Here is a 15,902-nt window from a genome sequence, read left to right on the forward strand (position 1 = left end):
GGGGCAGAGTGGACAGCACCTGGGGACAAGGAGCCCCAGCAGGGCCCCTGCCTATCTCCCCCCTTCCTTTACTGTATCCCTCCCCTTTTCTACCCTCCCCCCCGCCCCATCCCGTCCCCCAGTCTAGCTTGCTCTAAACCAGTGCTGCGGGATCAGCTGATTCTTTAATACTGGCGACAGCTGGAGGATGCTGCTGCCTGCGGGGGCTTTGCTCAGTGTCACCCCCCTCCCTGTGACCGATGGGGACCCTGAGGCTGTCCTGCACCGGCTGGGGGGCACCATGGTGGGCATCTGGCCACTATCCACCAGTTCAATCAGCAAAGGGGTGGAAGACATTGGAGGGAGGGAATGAGTCCAACCGCATTCCTCCAGCCCTCACCAGGGCTAGGGACGGGCACTGCCCAGAGAGGAAGTCTGTGCCATTTTACCATGGGTTTTCCCTCCTGGAGATGGAGGAGAGAGGCGAAGGAAAAGAGGGGGTTTTAGCCCCTTCTTTCTCGGGCATCGGGTGCCAGGAGAGGCGGGCCAGTTTCTGGAGGGAGGACTGTCTGTCCCACGTTCCCCCCCTTCCACTGGGGCTGGCGGCCAGCCCCGAAGTTGCGGCGAGGCGGGAGGACACACGTCCTGTCCTTCCACCGCCCCCGGGCTCCCCCCAGCCTCCATCCCCGCATCCCTCCCCCGCGCTCCTCCCGACCGTCCCGCCCGGGCAGCCCCGCCGGTCCCGGGGCGGGGGGAGATGGCTGCCGGGGCTCGGAGGTCGCCGAGACACCTGCTGCCACCGGGCCCCCCCCCCGTGCACACCCGCTCCGCTCCCGCTCCCTCCTTCCTCCGCTCCCGTCCCTGCCTCCAGCCGCCGCTGCAGAGCCGCCGCCGCCGCCGCCGCCAAGGACGAGCCGGGACCGACGGCGGCCGCCGGAGCCCCCCGTCAGCCGCGGCGGGGGCCGACCCTGCCCCGAGGGGCTGCCCCGCAGGAGGAGAAGCTTTGGAAGAACCGAACCCCCGGTGGGACGAGCCCCGCCGGAGCCGCGGGGCATGTAGGCACCGAGCAGCGGCGGTTCCGTAAGTACCGGGCGGGTTGGGGGCATCCGGGGCCCGACGGGCTCCGCTGCCGCCCCGCCACCGCCGCCAGCAACTTTTAGGGATGAGGCGGCTGTTTTTTCTGGGGTGGGAGTTTTCGCTGTCCGTCTTCCCCTACCTCAGCATCACCCCGCATCCCCAGAGCTCCAGTTCCCGATCCCGGGCGCGGGACAGAAATGAGCCTTAATCCTGGGCGCTGTTCTGAGGGGCTTTGCGGGGACTGGGTGGAAGGAAAAATTGAGGAGACCTCCCTGGGTGGCACCAGCCCTGTGTCCCCCGCCGCCACCTTGCATAACCCAGCGGCAGGCAGGACACTTGGCGTTTATTTTTGGTTAATCCATATTCGACCTTTTTAAGCTGCGTTTCGGTGCGTGCGTGTGTAGGGCCCTCACCATCGCCCCGGCCCGCAGCCCCCGACCCGCAACTGTTGCTGTCGGAGGTGCGGGCGAGGAAGGGGAGGGTGATGAGGAAGAGGAGGGTGATGCCGGGTGGTGACAGATGAAGGTTGAAAGGAGACGGTACTTGCGGAGGGCTGCCAGTGCTTCTCTGTCCCGAGCCACCCCCCCCCCGAAATGGGGACAAGGATGTTGATGAGTTGTCTTTGAGGAGGTTTTGCTGCTTTCTCCCCTTCTGAAGGGCTTCATCGAGGTCTCCTTGCTTCACAGAGATGTCACTATTGGGGCAATGACAAGCCCTGGCACATTCCGGTGCCCTCCTCTGTGCCCCCTCTCCTCCCCAAATGGCTTCCATCAGGTTTGGCTTTGCTCTGTCCTTTCCGTCCATCAGCAGCAGTTCCCCATCCCCCGGCACAGGCTGTGTTTTCCCTCTGATTTCAGGATCGAAGGCTTTTTTTGGGGACATAAGGTTTCTCTTTCCTGAACGATATTTTGCATTTTGGAATTTTATTTTTCCCATTACCGAGGTCAAAATATCTGCATGAGCTCTCACTCTCTTGGAGCAGAGAAAAGAGTGAGGGCAAAAAAGGAGGTTTAAAATGAGGAGCAAACTTTCCCTGTTGCATTAAAATGGCATTTCACGGTCTGGTGAGAGGTAAGGATTCTATTGGTGCCTTTAGCACAAGGTTTCTGTGAGTTTGGTGCACCAGGGGAAGTTGTACCTAAGAAGGTGGTTAACCTGCTCAAAACTACCCCAAAGCAACAAAATACAAGTGCCAAAGCCACCAAGGAGCTTTGTGGTGTCCTCTGGTCCTTGGGGAGGCTGCCAGGAGGTGGCATTGCTTTGCCCAGGCTCCTGGCCATAGCCACCTTCCTCCTGATCCTGACTGGCCACTGGCCCTTCACCCAGCTAGAAAACCTCCCTTTTGGGAAAGTCTTTCTCCCGAGGGACCAATTCTGCAGTGTTTCCTACAAGGGGTTGGAAAATGTGGGTTTTCTTTGAAGTTGGCAGGGGCTTTGCTATGTTGTGCTGAGCCCAAGAGCAGCCCCAGCTGTGGCAGTAGCTCCGGAATGGGCTTGGTTTCTCCTCAGCCCCCACCACTTTCCTGCAATCTGTCAGGCCCCCCAAAGAACCCCAAAATTCTCCTGTACCCCTCTAGCTCAGTAGGAGAAACAATGTGCTGGAAACGCATGATGTTAGCTGGGCTGGGGGAGCTGGTTGCCCTTGGCCTCCCAAATTTGGCCATTTTGGAGAGCCCCATGTCCACCAAAGGTTGTTGTGAGCCAGCCTGACTCTGCATGGTGGCACCAGGTTCCTGGGAAGGATGGAAATTCATTGCCCTGGTTGTCTCAGCACTGGCTGAACAATGGGATGAGCCCATGCCCACCTCTCCTCTGCTGCTGCCATTGCATTTCAGCTCTGAGGGATGGGGATATTTTCCACCTGCGACTTGGTCCAGAGAAAACCAGATTGCTCAACCCTGTCCCCAGTCACAACCAGGAGCAGGGGGTGACAGAGATTGGCATTGCAAGGGACAACCATTGTTCTGTGCCTGGATTACTCGGTACTGGAAGAGGCTCCCAAGCTTAGGCAAGAGCTGAGTTGAGGAAGAGGAGGATAAGGTCCTGGAGTAGATGAGGTGCCAGGGCTGGCGCAAGCAAACCAAATCAATCACCACAAGGGCCTAGAGTATATTTAAACGTCCTTGAGGAGGGCTCAGACGGGCAGTGCTGCTGGCAGGATGGTTCTGTTTGTTTTGGATGGCGTATCGCTCCCCTTACTCTCTGCTTGGGTAGCTGATGCTTGATTCCCGATGAATTATTTATCACAGGACTAAAAATACTTGGGAATTCACAGTGAGGAGCAGGCAGTGCAGGCTGCCCTGCCACTGAGTTGGCCGTACCGGAGCATGGGACGCTGCCAGCATGGCATGACTCACCTGCTGCCCTCTCTGGCCAAGGGGCCCTGGCTGCGGCCATCGGTGTGCCGTTGTGGTTCCTGCAGCTCCACCAGCTGTGATGTGGAGTGGGGTGGGAGATGCAGTCAGGTAGAGTGAACCCCCTGGGGGTGGATGATTCCCTGAAGAAACTCAGCCAGTTAAGAGAGATGCTGCCTAGTGAGTGTCAGTGCCCAGACAGGTGCCCAAGACTTCCTGGTAGCCATGGGGTACAGGAGGGAAATGTGTCTTTTGTGTTCCCTGGAGGGAATAGCCCCAGTGCTCAAATCTGCACCGAGCAGCTCTTGCAGGGTGCCCAGTCCAGCAGCTGTTGGATTTATATCCTGCATTTTCAGTCCAACAGGCTGGTAATGTTTTTGCAGTGTGCTGAAGGGATGGCCGTGACTACGGCATGGAGGAGTGTTGGGGTGCAGGTCATCGGGGCAGCCCAGACCCCAAAACCAGCCGGGACTCAGTGAGAGGAGCATCAGGCTGTGCTGGAGACACATTAAGCAACAGCAGCTTTTAATTGCAAGTGACATTTCTTAGCACCAGCTGGCACCTTGCTGCATGAAGCAATACTGGTGTGTTGGGGACATAAGGTGCCACTGTGGAGGGCTGCTTGTCCCCCTCCCTGCTGCCCCGCTTGGCACAAGGGTGATTGCTCTGGGGGAAATGGGGCTCAGGGGGGCTTGGATACCCCTGGCCACAGGTTGGTTTTGCTGGTGGTCTCTGAGAAGTGAACTCCAGCACAGGGGTGCATCTTTGTGGGCAGGGATGTGTCCTGCTTCAGGGGACTGTGACCTCAACTGCTGCAGCGTAAGCACCCACTTGCAGTGGGGAACTGGGGACCTGGCAGGGAAGATGTGCCCAAACAGCCCCTGAGAGCCTGGATTTGGGGTGCATCCAGCACAGACACAGTGTAAAGGGTGTCCCATCGGGGTGGGCACTGCCAGCAGGGGACACACACTGAGGGTAAAGAGAAGAAGAAGGAAAGCTGAAGGATGCTGTGGAAAACTTGGAGGGGAAAAATGGAGATATGGAGCCAGATAGGTGCATTGGTTGGGATTTTGTGGCAAAGAAGGGGCTGAAGTAGGGTGATGGGCAGCAGACAGGCAGCAGGAGAGGCAGGGTACCAGCTACTTCAGTGACTGTTGAGATTTATAAAATCTCAACAAGCAGGGTGCAGGGCTGAACCATCCCTCAAGGGCAAAGCCTTTGAATATTGAAGGTGGCTGTCTGCTGCAGAGAGAGGCACCAAAGAGCTGCCAGCCCCTCCTGGCATCTCTTGCAGCTGTCCCTGTCCCTTGCTGAAGGGATGACATGGACCAGTGTAGCAGTGATGGCTTTTGGATGGGGTGGGAGGTGGTGATGGTGAGATGAGGACAGGGTGGTGGTGGGAAGCAGGGACTGGCTGTAAAGGGTTAGTGGTTGATAAGACTGGAGACAAATGACACAGCACTGAGGTGTACAGTGGATGGTGAGTACAACCCTGTAGTCATTCCTTCAGCACATCCAGTGTCCAAGGGATGAGGGTCCCCTCGTTCTCTGGGGTCAACCCTCAATGGTGATGCCCCAGGGTAGTGGGGAGGGCTGGGGCGAGCGGGGCTGGGGGTCCTGGTGTGAGGCTAGATGCGAGGGGCTGTGTGCTGTGCTGGCAGGGACATGCTGGTGGACATGGGCAGAGCCCCAGCGCACGCTCTGCTACTGTCGATGGTGCTGGGCTGCTCGGCTGCCTTCACGGACATCCTGCTGCCGGGTGCTGAGGAGCCGGTGGTCAACGTGGCTGTGGTGTTTGGGGGCACGTCCTACCCCCTGCACATCCGCTCCCGCCTGAGCCCCCAGAGCTTCCTGGACATGCCCCTGGAGATCCACCCCATCACTGTTGTCGTCAACAACACCAACCCCAGCACCCTCCTCACCCAGATCTGCGACATCCTTGCCGGCCACAAGATCCACGGCATCATCTTTGAAGACAACGTGGGCACGGAGGCCGTGGCCCAGATCCTTGACTTCATCTCCTCCCAGACCCAGATCCCCATCATCAGCATCAGTGGTGGGTCTGCAGTGGTCCTGACCCCAAAGGTGAGGTACTCAGTATTTCCAGGGGGGATGAGAGAAATGAGGAACTGTTAGAGTGGCATAGGTAAGGGATGTGGAATGCTGGAGGACAGAGGAGCTGCTGGACTGCAGCTTTGGGATCAGGGGCAGGAATGGTGGATCAGTGGCTGTGGCAGTGTGGCCAATTGGGGTAGTGGGACATGGTGGGGACTTCCAGGAGGGGCCCTGTTAAATGGGATATGGGAGACGACCTCAATACCCAGTGGAAGGACCTTCCCTGGTGTGCTGCTTCCTGTGCCCACCATGGGATGCTGGGTTGGTGGCACTGCGGCTACTGGGGCAGCAGCAGGTTTATCACAACCTTATCTTCCTCCCACCCTGCTGGGGCTGGATCCAGCCCTGGAATGGCTGTGTGGGCAGCATGAAGAAGCCTTGCTCAGCTGTGGTGGTGATCCCAGGTGCACCATGGCTGATACAGGATTTCTGTCTTCTCTGCTCCTCACTGGCATCAGACACTGTCAGTTACTGTCACCTGCCTGCTGGGAACTGCTGGTGGCAGGGAGAGCTGGAGCCAGGCTGGAGGGTCCTGGGCATGGAGATCTGGGTTATCTCATAGCAGCTCATCCCAGCCTGACTGGCCTCGGTGCTGGAGTGGTTTCAGTGCTTGCTCTTTCCTGTGGCTGGAGATCCTGCTGGAGATCTGATCCTTCAGGGAGCAGATGTTGTGCTTTTCTTGCATAGCGGTTTGGGGTCTAATCCCCCTGGATTGCACCCCCACAGCCCTGCCTGTACTCACTGGTGCTCATGGAGCACCTCAAGCTCATTGTGGGTGGGTGGCAATAAGCTCTGGTTGATGCAGTGGACTCAGGTGGGGGTAGAGGGCTCAGATGGAGCCCAGAGTAATGGAAAAATATCCATGGATTTGCAGTCTGGATGATTTTCTGCAGCTTTCTCCAGGGGTTGCATATTCTGGGGTCAGTGGAGGGATCTATCTCCTCCTCCCTGTCTAGGATTCTCTGGGGTTCACCCCAAACTACTTCTCTGGAGGTGGAGAGGGGCTAGGTGGCAAAACCTGCTGCCTGCACGTGACCTTCGGCAACTTCCATTCCCTGAATCATTTAAGACAGAATCAGAGCAATTAAGGTTTGCTAATGAGAGGCCAGATGGCCAGGGAGGTGGAACGGGAGGGAAGGAGCCACAGAGGCTCTGGCTGCAGGTAGTGAGATGGAGCAGGGATGGGATTTATGCTCCTAGCAGAGCTCTCACCCACCTCCATCTCCTGGTTTAAGAAGAAATTGATGATCTCCTTTGGAGGATGGAGACATTTTTGGTCAATATGCTAAGAAATAGATGTGAGGCTGCAGGAGCTGACCCTTTGCATGGGGTAAAGTTATTTGGAGGAGTATTAGTCTGATTTTGGGTGTCTCCAGCCCATGGACCACACTGGTTCATGGCAATCTTGAACTTTTCATGATGGCAAATTCAAGGAGGCTTGCATGGGTGCATGAGAACTGGATCATGATGCCAGAGCAGACCCTGATCCCTCTCCTCCCTCAGGAGCCTGGATCAGCTTTCCTGCAGTTGGGTGTCTCCATCGAGCAGCAAATTCAGGTGATCTTCAAGGTGCTGGAGGAATACGACTGGGGCTCCTTTGCTGTCATCACCAGCCTCTACCCAGGCTACAACATCTTCCTGGATGTCATCCGCTCCTTCACGGATGCCAGCTACTTTGGTTGGGAGCTGCAAGAGGTGCTCACCTTTGAGATGAGCCAGGAGCAGAGCAGCTCCAGGACGCAGCGGCTCTTGCGCCAGATTGATGCCCAGGTCCTCATTGTTTACTGCTCCCGAGAGGAGGCCGAGTATCTCTTCTCCATGGCAGAACAAGCTGGGCTTGTGGGGCCAGGATACATCTGGATCGTGCCCAGCATGACAGTGGGCAACATGGAGGTGCCACCCTCCTCCTTCCCAGTTGGCCTCATCAGCGTGGTGACGGAGAGCTGGAAGCTGAGCCTGCGGCAGAAGGTGCGGGATGGCGTGGCCATCATTGCCATGGGGGCAGCCAGCTTCTTCCGTGCCCATGGCTACCTTCCAGAGGTAGGGCGGGACTGCTGGACCCCCACCAGGACCACTGCCACCAACACAAGCTTCTACCGGTAAGGATTGGGGACCCCCTGGGGTGGGTGTAAAATGGGAGGAGTGGGGAAAAGGTGAGGGAAAGGGCAGGGGAGGAGGGGGATGGAGCTGGCAAGCAGCAAGGATGGTGCTCACTGAGGGCTACAGCTGTTAGTCCATGTCTCTCAGCTGGGATTCTCCTGGAGCATCTCCCCAGAGATCTCCCAGCATGTCCCTTGCCTTTTCCCATGTTTCTTGGCAACCCAGGACTCCTGGGGGTCTCAGGGGGGCTATCATAGCTCTGTGGCACCTCAGGGCTGCTTTGGCAGTCTGTGCATGCTCAGCCCTGCAGTGGGCCATCATCCTTGGTGCCTCCGTGCTAGAAGGGCTTTCTCCAGCTCCCCTCTGCCCCTTGCATGGGGGTTAAAGCTGGTCCCCACCTCTCAGCTGTACATGTCTCCATGTGACCTGTGGCAGCCTCGCTGAAGGTGGAGGAGGAGGAGGAGGAGGAGGAGGAGGAGGAGGAGGAGGAGGAGGAGGAGGAGGAAGAGGAGGAAGAGGGCTGCACAGTGCAGGGCCGCACAGCCAATGGCTTACAGGCTCTGTGTCCCACCAGGCACCTTCTCAATGTGACATGGGAGCACAGGGACTTCTCCTTCAATGAAGGTGGCTACTTGGTCAAGCCCACCATGGTGGTGATCACGCTCAACCAGCACCGGCTCTGGGAGATGGTAGGACCCCCAGGCCCCCTGAAATGGGCACACTGTGGGCTGGCTGGGCAGGGTGAGCCTGGGATCGTGCACAGGCTGGGGTCCCATCCTGAGGTGGATTGTACCATGCAAAACCATGGCTAGCCCCAAAAATACCCATGGTGCCATGGTGAGGATTTGCAGCAATGATGAGCACCAAAGCTCTTGCAGGAGTTGTCAGTTTTTCCTTGCAGTTTGGCTGATAAGGTCAAAAAAAGTCAGAAATGCAGATGCCCACTTCTGGATAACAGCAGCCAAACACCCAGACCTGAAACAAGATGCATGGAGGGTTTTTTTGTAGTTTGAAAGTATTTTGGGTAAAGTTTGGCCAGGTTTGTACTCACCTGAGTGTGAAGCTTGGGGCTCAGGAGGAAACACCTCACCCCATGGTCCAGGGGTGTGTGGGGAAAGGGATGCTGAGATGGGGCTCCCAATGAATAAGCCCCAAAGGTGGGAGGATGGATATGGGATCATGTGTGACCTCCCAGAGCCCCTCACTGGGGTGACCATGTGCTCTCCCTTGGGGGCAGGTGGGCAAGTGGGAGAAAGGCATCATCCACATGAAATACCCGGTGTGGCCCCGCTATGGCTCCTTCATGCAGCCTGTGGTCGACAACCGCCACCTGACAGTGGCCACCCTGGAGGAGAGACCCTTCGTCATCGTGGAGAACACGGACCCCAGCACAGGGGTCTGCGTGCGCAACACTGTGCCCTGCCGCAAGCAGACCAACTCCTCCCAGAGGTGAGCAGGGACATGGAGCTGGGCAATTCTGGCCACCACTCTCTTGACACGTGGTGTCCAGGGTGCTCAGAGCATCTCTGTTTGGTCCAACCCATCTTTCCTGGTGTGTTTCCAGTGGTGATGGCCTTGTGGATCCCTACACTAAGCTGTGTTGCAAAGGTTTCTGCATCGACATCCTGAAGAAACTGGCCAAGGCAGTGAAGTTCTCCTACGACCTCTACCTGGTGACCAATGGCAAACACGGCAAGATCGTCCGTGGGGTCTGGAACGGCATGATTGGTGAGGTAGGGATGGGCATGGCTCAGACCCCGCTTTGACACTCCCTGGAGGGCACCACTCACCCCTAACCTGGGGCTTTCCTGGTAAAGATGGCATTTGTGGTGGGACTGTAGGCAGGGGACAGCTTGGCATGAGCTCCTCTCTGGAGGAGTCGTCAGATGAACAACCCTACAGCAGGTTGTGCCACTGCTCACTTAGGAAGATAATTTTTTTTTTTTAAGGCAGAAATAAAGGCTGGAAATGCTGGAGATGAGGAAATGCCTGGGGAAAGTGGTCTGGGTCCCTCTGCTTGTGCCTCTGCCCATCCCAAGCTCACCTGCCCCTTTTCCAGGTGTACTACAAGCGTGCAGACATGGCCATCGGCTCCCTCACCATCAATGAGGAGCGGTCTGAGATTGTGGATTTCTCCGTACCCTTTGTGGAGACGGGCATCAGCGTCATGGTGGCCCGGAGCAACGGCACTGTGTCCCCCTCCGCTTTCCTGGGTGAGCCCTGTGTCCCCCTGTCTTTCTGCAGGTTCATCCCATGATTCCTACAAATGCAAATTGGAAATATCGTTCAGTTTTAACAACTTTCAAGGAAAAAAAGCCCAAATCATAAGGGAAGGAGATTGTGCTGTCGGCTTTGGGACTTCTTCCTTCCCTGCCTGAATAATCCTTTTATTATGGAGATGGAAGCTGGAGACTGAGGCTGGGCTCAGTGGTTTTCTCCTCTTCATTTTTTGTGTGGAGGAGAGAGGATGGGGACGTGGGAGGATTTACCGGCCTGGAGCTCTTCTTTGAGGACCCATCTCTGCCACCGTCACCACAGCCAGTGGTTAAGCCAAGTGTAGGAAACTGCCAGTGCTAAAAGTTTTATTTAATGAGTTTTACACCAGCAAAGCTGCAGCCTAGGAAGGGGAGGATGAGGCAATGTCGTCAAGAAATTCAGCTCGGGCAGGGCTCTCTGCTCTTGGCAAAGGCACAGCAGCAATGTCCCAGCTCAGCTGGCACTGGGCTCTTGTGTGGGGAGGGTGCAGGTGGGTGCTAGGGATGCCATAGAAGGTGGGACCATCAGCCTGGGCACATCCTCCTCATCCTGTCCCCGCCACACCATGAAGCCCAGACTCCCAAGGAAGCAGGGTCACCTTCACCAGCCCCAGGGACAGACAGAGCATCCTACCCTGGTTTTGCAGGGCCGGGGTCTGCTGTCCCCATGTCCCCGTGTCTCCTGCCTCTGCGCTAGTGAGTCACATCCCCATCAGGGGAGGCCTTTCCTCCCTGACAGCGAAGGACGTGCTGATAAATGGACCTCGGCGGCCGCACGTTGATGGCTCGGATGCATCCCCAGTGCTTCTGCTGCTCCATCCCAGATCCTCTTGGGCAGACAAGGGCTCATTGCCTGTCACCACTCACGGGGGGCTCTCCCCAGAGCTGAGCAGGGCTGGGGAGCTGGTTCTGTGCCTGATGCAGGCACAGTTCTGTGTCCAGAACCATCATGGGGGACAACCTGGGATCCCGTGGGAAACCCTCCTGCAGTGACCCTGGGGATGGGATAGTATTTTGTAAAGATCTCCCTGTTAGTGAGAACCTGATTTGGTCTAGGCAGGGAAGCATGGCTGCATCCCCTAGCTCTGCAGCTACCCCCTTCCCTCCATATTCCCCATGGAGCTGCTTGGCCATGGTGCTGCCAACCACCAGCTCCTCTCCAAGAAGGGGCAATATTCAGGATGAGCCCCATCCATCCAGGAGGGCTCCTGGCAGTCCTCAGAAGACCAGGGGATGTCCTTGGAGGCTCACAAAGTTCTACTTGCTTTGCAGAGCCTTACAGCCCAGCCGTGTGGGTCATGATGTTTGTCATGTGCCTCACTGTGGTGGCCATCACCGTCTTCGTGTTCGAGTATTTCAGCCCCGTTGGCTACAACCAAAATCTCACCAGCGGCAAGAGTGAGTGGGAAGGTGGGAGCTGGGTGGGAGGGACACGTCCCTGGCTGGGCTGACAACTCTCCCCTCTGTTCCCTGTCCCTGCAGGGCCGGGAGGTCCCTCCTTCACCATTGGCAAGTCCGTGTGGTTGCTGTGGGCTCTGGTCTTCAACAACTCAGTCCCCATCGAGAACCCCAAGGGCACCACCAGCAAGATCATGGTGCTCATCTGGGCCTTCTTCGCTGTCATCTTCCTCGCCAGCTACACGGCCAACCTGGCTGCCTTCATGATCCAGGAGCAGTACATTGACACTGTGTCGGGGCTGAGTGACAGGAAGGTGATCACTGGGGTGGGAACCCTAAAAAATCCCCCCCAAAAAAACCCTTTTTGAAGTTACTGGCAGTGATGTGTGTGGAGCTACACATCACTGCCAGTTGGCTGGGCATGAGTGCATGAGTAGAGGGCTGGCTGCGGGGAGGGGACATGCTAGGGACATGGAAAGACATGGGCACCACGTGATGCCACTCCCTGGGGCTCCCCATTGCAGTTCCAGAGGCCACAGGAGCAGTATCCACCCTTCCGCTTTGGCACTGTCCCCAATGGCAGCACCGAGAGGAACATCCGCAGCAACTACCCCGACATGCACACACACATGGTGAAGTACAACCAGCGCTCTGTGGAGGACGCCCTCACCAGCCTCAAAATGGGGTATGGCTCCCTGAGATGGGGTATGGCCCCCTAGATGGGGTATGGCTCTCAGAGCTCCTCCAAATGACATACAGCACCCCCAAATAACTATGGTTCCCTGGAATAGGGTACAGGACTTCCCAGATGGAGATGGAATTTCTCAACTGGAGTACAACCCCCCCAATAGTGGGATGTGAGCCCCCCAGGCTGGGTACAGCTCTCCCAGACAGTGTATGACTCTGTACATCTTCCCTGGATGAAGTACAGGACCCCCAAACATGGCACAACCTGCTGCAGATGGGGTACAGCTTCATACAGCTCCCCTCAAAAGGGATGCAACTCACCCCAGATGGGGCATGGCTCCACCAAGTGGTACACAACTCCCCCCAGGGTTGGGTACTTCCCCTCCAAGTGTGGTTACAGAACTCCAGGATGGGTCAGGGACTCCAGAGCACATAGAACCCCCTCCAGATGGGCTACAGCATTCTGAAAGGGATAGAGCCCCCCACATAGGCACAGCTCTCCCCCACTAACGGGCTTTCAGACCCCCCCTCACCCTTCCTCCTGTTGGTGGGGCAGGAAGCTGGATGCCTTCATCTACGACGCGGCGGTGCTCAACTACATGGCAGGCAAGGATGAGGGCTGCAAGCTGGTGACCATCGGCAGTGGGAAGGTGTTTGCCACCACGGGCTATGGCATTGCCCTGCAGAAGGACTCGCGCTGGAAACGAGCCATTGACTTGGCCCTGCTCCAGTTCCTGGGAGACGGTGGGTGTTTGTGTGAGCTCCTCCTTAGCCCTGTCCCCATCCTCACCCCACCCCTGCCCTGCAAATTAACCCAGTTAATCAGGTCCTCAGACCCTGTGCAGCCTTCACAGCTGACATCCTCATGGCAGGATGGCACTGAGGGATTTCACCAGCTCCTTTCAGGTGATATGAAATCCTCTGGATGTTGTGCGTATCATTCCCTCTGGGACTGTAAAATCCTGGAGATGGCTGTGCACAACATTTGAGGGTCCTGGGAAGAGGACAGTAAGCATGGCTGGCTGGAACATGGGTGGGGAACAGAGTCAGGAGAGGACCCTGGAGAAGGACAAGTGACTGGTGGGATTCTCAGGCCAATGGCAGCAGCAGCATTAGGTGATTCCAGCTCCAGAAGCTCAGGGGTCTCTTTATCCTCCTCCACCCACAGTGGGGTGGAAAGGGGCAGGGATGTGCTTGGGAAGATAATTCCCAGGGGTGGATTTTCACTCCTTGCATTGTTATGCATGTCCCAGGTGAGACCCAGAAGCTGGAGACAGTTTGGCTGTCAGGGATCTGCCAGAATGAGAAGAATGAGGTGATGAGCAGCAAGCTGGACATTGACAACATGGCTGGGGTTTTCTACATGCTGCTGGTGGCCATGGGGCTGAGCCTGCTGGTCTTCGCTTGGGAGCACCTCGTCTACTGGAAGCTGCGTCATTCCGTACCCAAGTCCCACAAGCTTGACTTCCTCCTGGCCATCAGCAGGGTGAGGGATGCTGACAGGGGCTTTCGAGGGATGTAAATGTCTTTCCGTGGTGTCACAGAGATGGACATGGCTTGGTGGGCATTGTCCTTTGACCTGCATGGGAAGGACTGGAGATGTTCTTGTTGATATGAGATCTTGGTGAGAAAAGCCAGCTTCTGGGGAAAGGGTTCAGTCCTGGGAATGACCCCACATCCTTATCAGCAACCCTGGGGAAAGGGGTGATAGAGGATAGTGTCACCCATGTTGACAATGTCTGGGGATCCTGGGGAGGGGGCATTAGTGTTCTGAAGCTACTTCAGACTCAGCAGCATGAATTCAGCTCAGCAGGGTGGGCTCAGGGGGGCAGGACCCCACTGACCTTGCTGACGATGGGGGGGGGGGTCCCCATTTCTCCCCACAGGGCATCTACAGCTGCTTCAATGGGGTGCAGACCCTGTCGAGCCCCGGGCGGGCACCCACACCCGATGTTACTGCCAGCTCAGCCCAGGCCAACGTGCTGAAAATGCTGCAGGCGGCCAAAGAGATGGTGACAACGGCCAGCGTGGGCGGCTCACTGGAGCAGGCCACCCGCACCATTGAGGACTGGAGCAACCACAGCGAGCGCCTCCAGACCACCTTCTCCCTGAGGACACCTCAGCTCGTGGTGCAGAACAGCACCGGCGCACACCGGGGGCCCCCCTCTGGCCCACAACCTGCCGAGAGGCTGGGGAGAGCCTACGCTCCCAAGGGTGCTCCCCTGGGGCTGCCACTGCCCCAGCCCGTCCCCGTGGACTCCCGTCTGCACGGAGAGGAGAACTGGAGAGGGGGAAAACGAGCACCCCCACCTGCTACACCCCCTGAAGTTTCGGTGTGTAGGGGATGAAGCCCTCACAGGTTTCCCCCACCTCCTGGTGAAGACGTCCCCAGGAGGGGATTATGGGGAGCAGATGCTGGTGGGAAACCATGTCGGGGCTCCCCTCCCGCCCCCCACATCCCCCAGGGACCTCCCACCACCGGACATCTACAGGGAGCACAAGCGGCTGTCGGGACGTGGGGACCGGCTGCAAAACAAGCCCTTGCTCCCGAGGGACGGGGCACACGGGGGCTCAGGGACTCTGCCCCGGCTGCTCTCGGCAGCGGAGAAGAAGCGGGAGGTGGGCAGCGCCTTCCTGCTTCCATCCTGCTCTCGCGGAGCCTTCCCGAAAGTCACCAGGACTTGCAGAGCCAGGGGCGAGCCGTCGCGGCCGGAGGCGGCGGTGATGGAGCGGGAGAAGCTGAGTCGGTGGGCGAGCTCGGCCAGGGCGCCCGGGGAGCGCGGCGAGAAGCGGCGACCCGCGGGGCTGCGGCGCTGCGGGGCCCCCCGCCTGGCTGCCCGCGCCGATGTGCCCGACCTCTTCCCCGAAGCCGAGGCCGGCCGCGGCTGCGGCTCCCGCTGCCCGCAGGCCGCTGGCCGGCTGCCACCGCGCTCGCCCGTGACCAGGCTGCCGTCCTACCGGGAGGCTTGCCGGCAAAACCCTCGTGCCACCTTCACCGTGCCGGCGTGCGCTCCCCACGCCTGCATGAACTCCTACGCCAACCTGCCCCTCTACACTAGACGCCTCTCGCGGGGGTCCGCGCCGTCCCGGGAGCACCCCGAGGTGCACCCCTGTGACCGGGGATCCGGGCGCTGGGACAGCGCCTGCAGAGACTGTGGGAGGCGTGGGGAGCTGGCCTTGCTGCGGGCGGTGGGGGCAGAGAGGAGGGACCCACTGGTGGCCCGAGGGGTGGCGAGTCCCTGCGCCGGCGGGTCCTGGCGGCGGGTCTCCAGCCTGGAGTCGGAGGTGTGATGGGGGGACAGGGGGGTGTCCGCACCCCTCTGCCTGCCCTTTGCCCGGGTATCCCCACGGGCCAGCCAGCGGCTCCCGACCAGGCTCCGGCCTCCCGGGGTCCTGCACTGCCGGCAGCGGGATGCTCCAAGCGGCTCGGCGGGTCCCGGTGCGCTCTTTGGGAGAGTCAGAGGAGCCTGGCAAGGGCTGGTACATGCTGGGTCAAGTTCTCCCTACAGGTGGGGCTGGCATCGGGAACGCCAAATGCATCGCCGCCGTTTCGCCGTCACGTTTTGGTTTCATTCAAAGGACTCCAAACGCCATGTCCAGGTCAATAAAAAGACATTTTCAGCTGCCTGGGGACCCTTCTTCCATCCTCCGGGGCTACCCTTGGCATCATGCAGTCCCATGAATATTCGTTGTCCTGTGCACCCCCGCCCGTCCGTGTCCCGTTACTGCTGAGCCGCGGCACAGGCTCGCCCCACCGGCAAGGGAAAGATGGAAAAGGAAAATGGGAACTGCTCTGAGGGTTTAATTAGGAGCCATCAGCCTGTGCAGAGGCTGGAGCTGAGCACTGGAGCCGGGGTTCATGCCCCCTGCTCAGGCTTTGGGGTGCCGGGCACTGATGGCCCTGGGCTCGGGTCAGTGAGTGATGCTGTCACGGCTGC

General features: G+C 58.4%; 1 protein-coding gene across 1 annotated transcript; it reads left to right on the forward strand.

Annotated features, from left to right (window-relative positions):
• The first annotated feature begins 698 nt into the window (after positions 1-698).
• GRIN2C (glutamate ionotropic receptor NMDA type subunit 2C) lies at positions 699-15,590 on the forward strand. Its single transcript, XM_053994706.1, is given in 14 exon segments — positions 699-1,059; positions 5,071-5,494; positions 7,028-7,623; positions 8,199-8,313; positions 8,862-9,073; positions 9,189-9,357; positions 9,684-9,837; positions 11,152-11,277; positions 11,362-11,591; positions 11,802-11,962; positions 12,521-12,708; positions 13,218-13,450; positions 13,851-14,254; positions 14,256-15,590. Coding segments are annotated over 14 exon segments (4,335 nt in total). The 5' UTR covers positions 699-736; the 3' UTR covers positions 15,256-15,590.
• The last annotated feature ends 312 nt before the right edge of the window (positions 15,591-15,902 follow it).

Source organism: Vidua macroura, chromosome 19 (genome assembly GCF_024509145.1).
Source record: "Vidua macroura isolate BioBank_ID:100142 chromosome 19, ASM2450914v1, whole genome shotgun sequence".
Classification (NCBI taxonomy): Eukaryota; Metazoa; Chordata; class Aves; order Passeriformes; family Viduidae; genus Vidua; species Vidua macroura.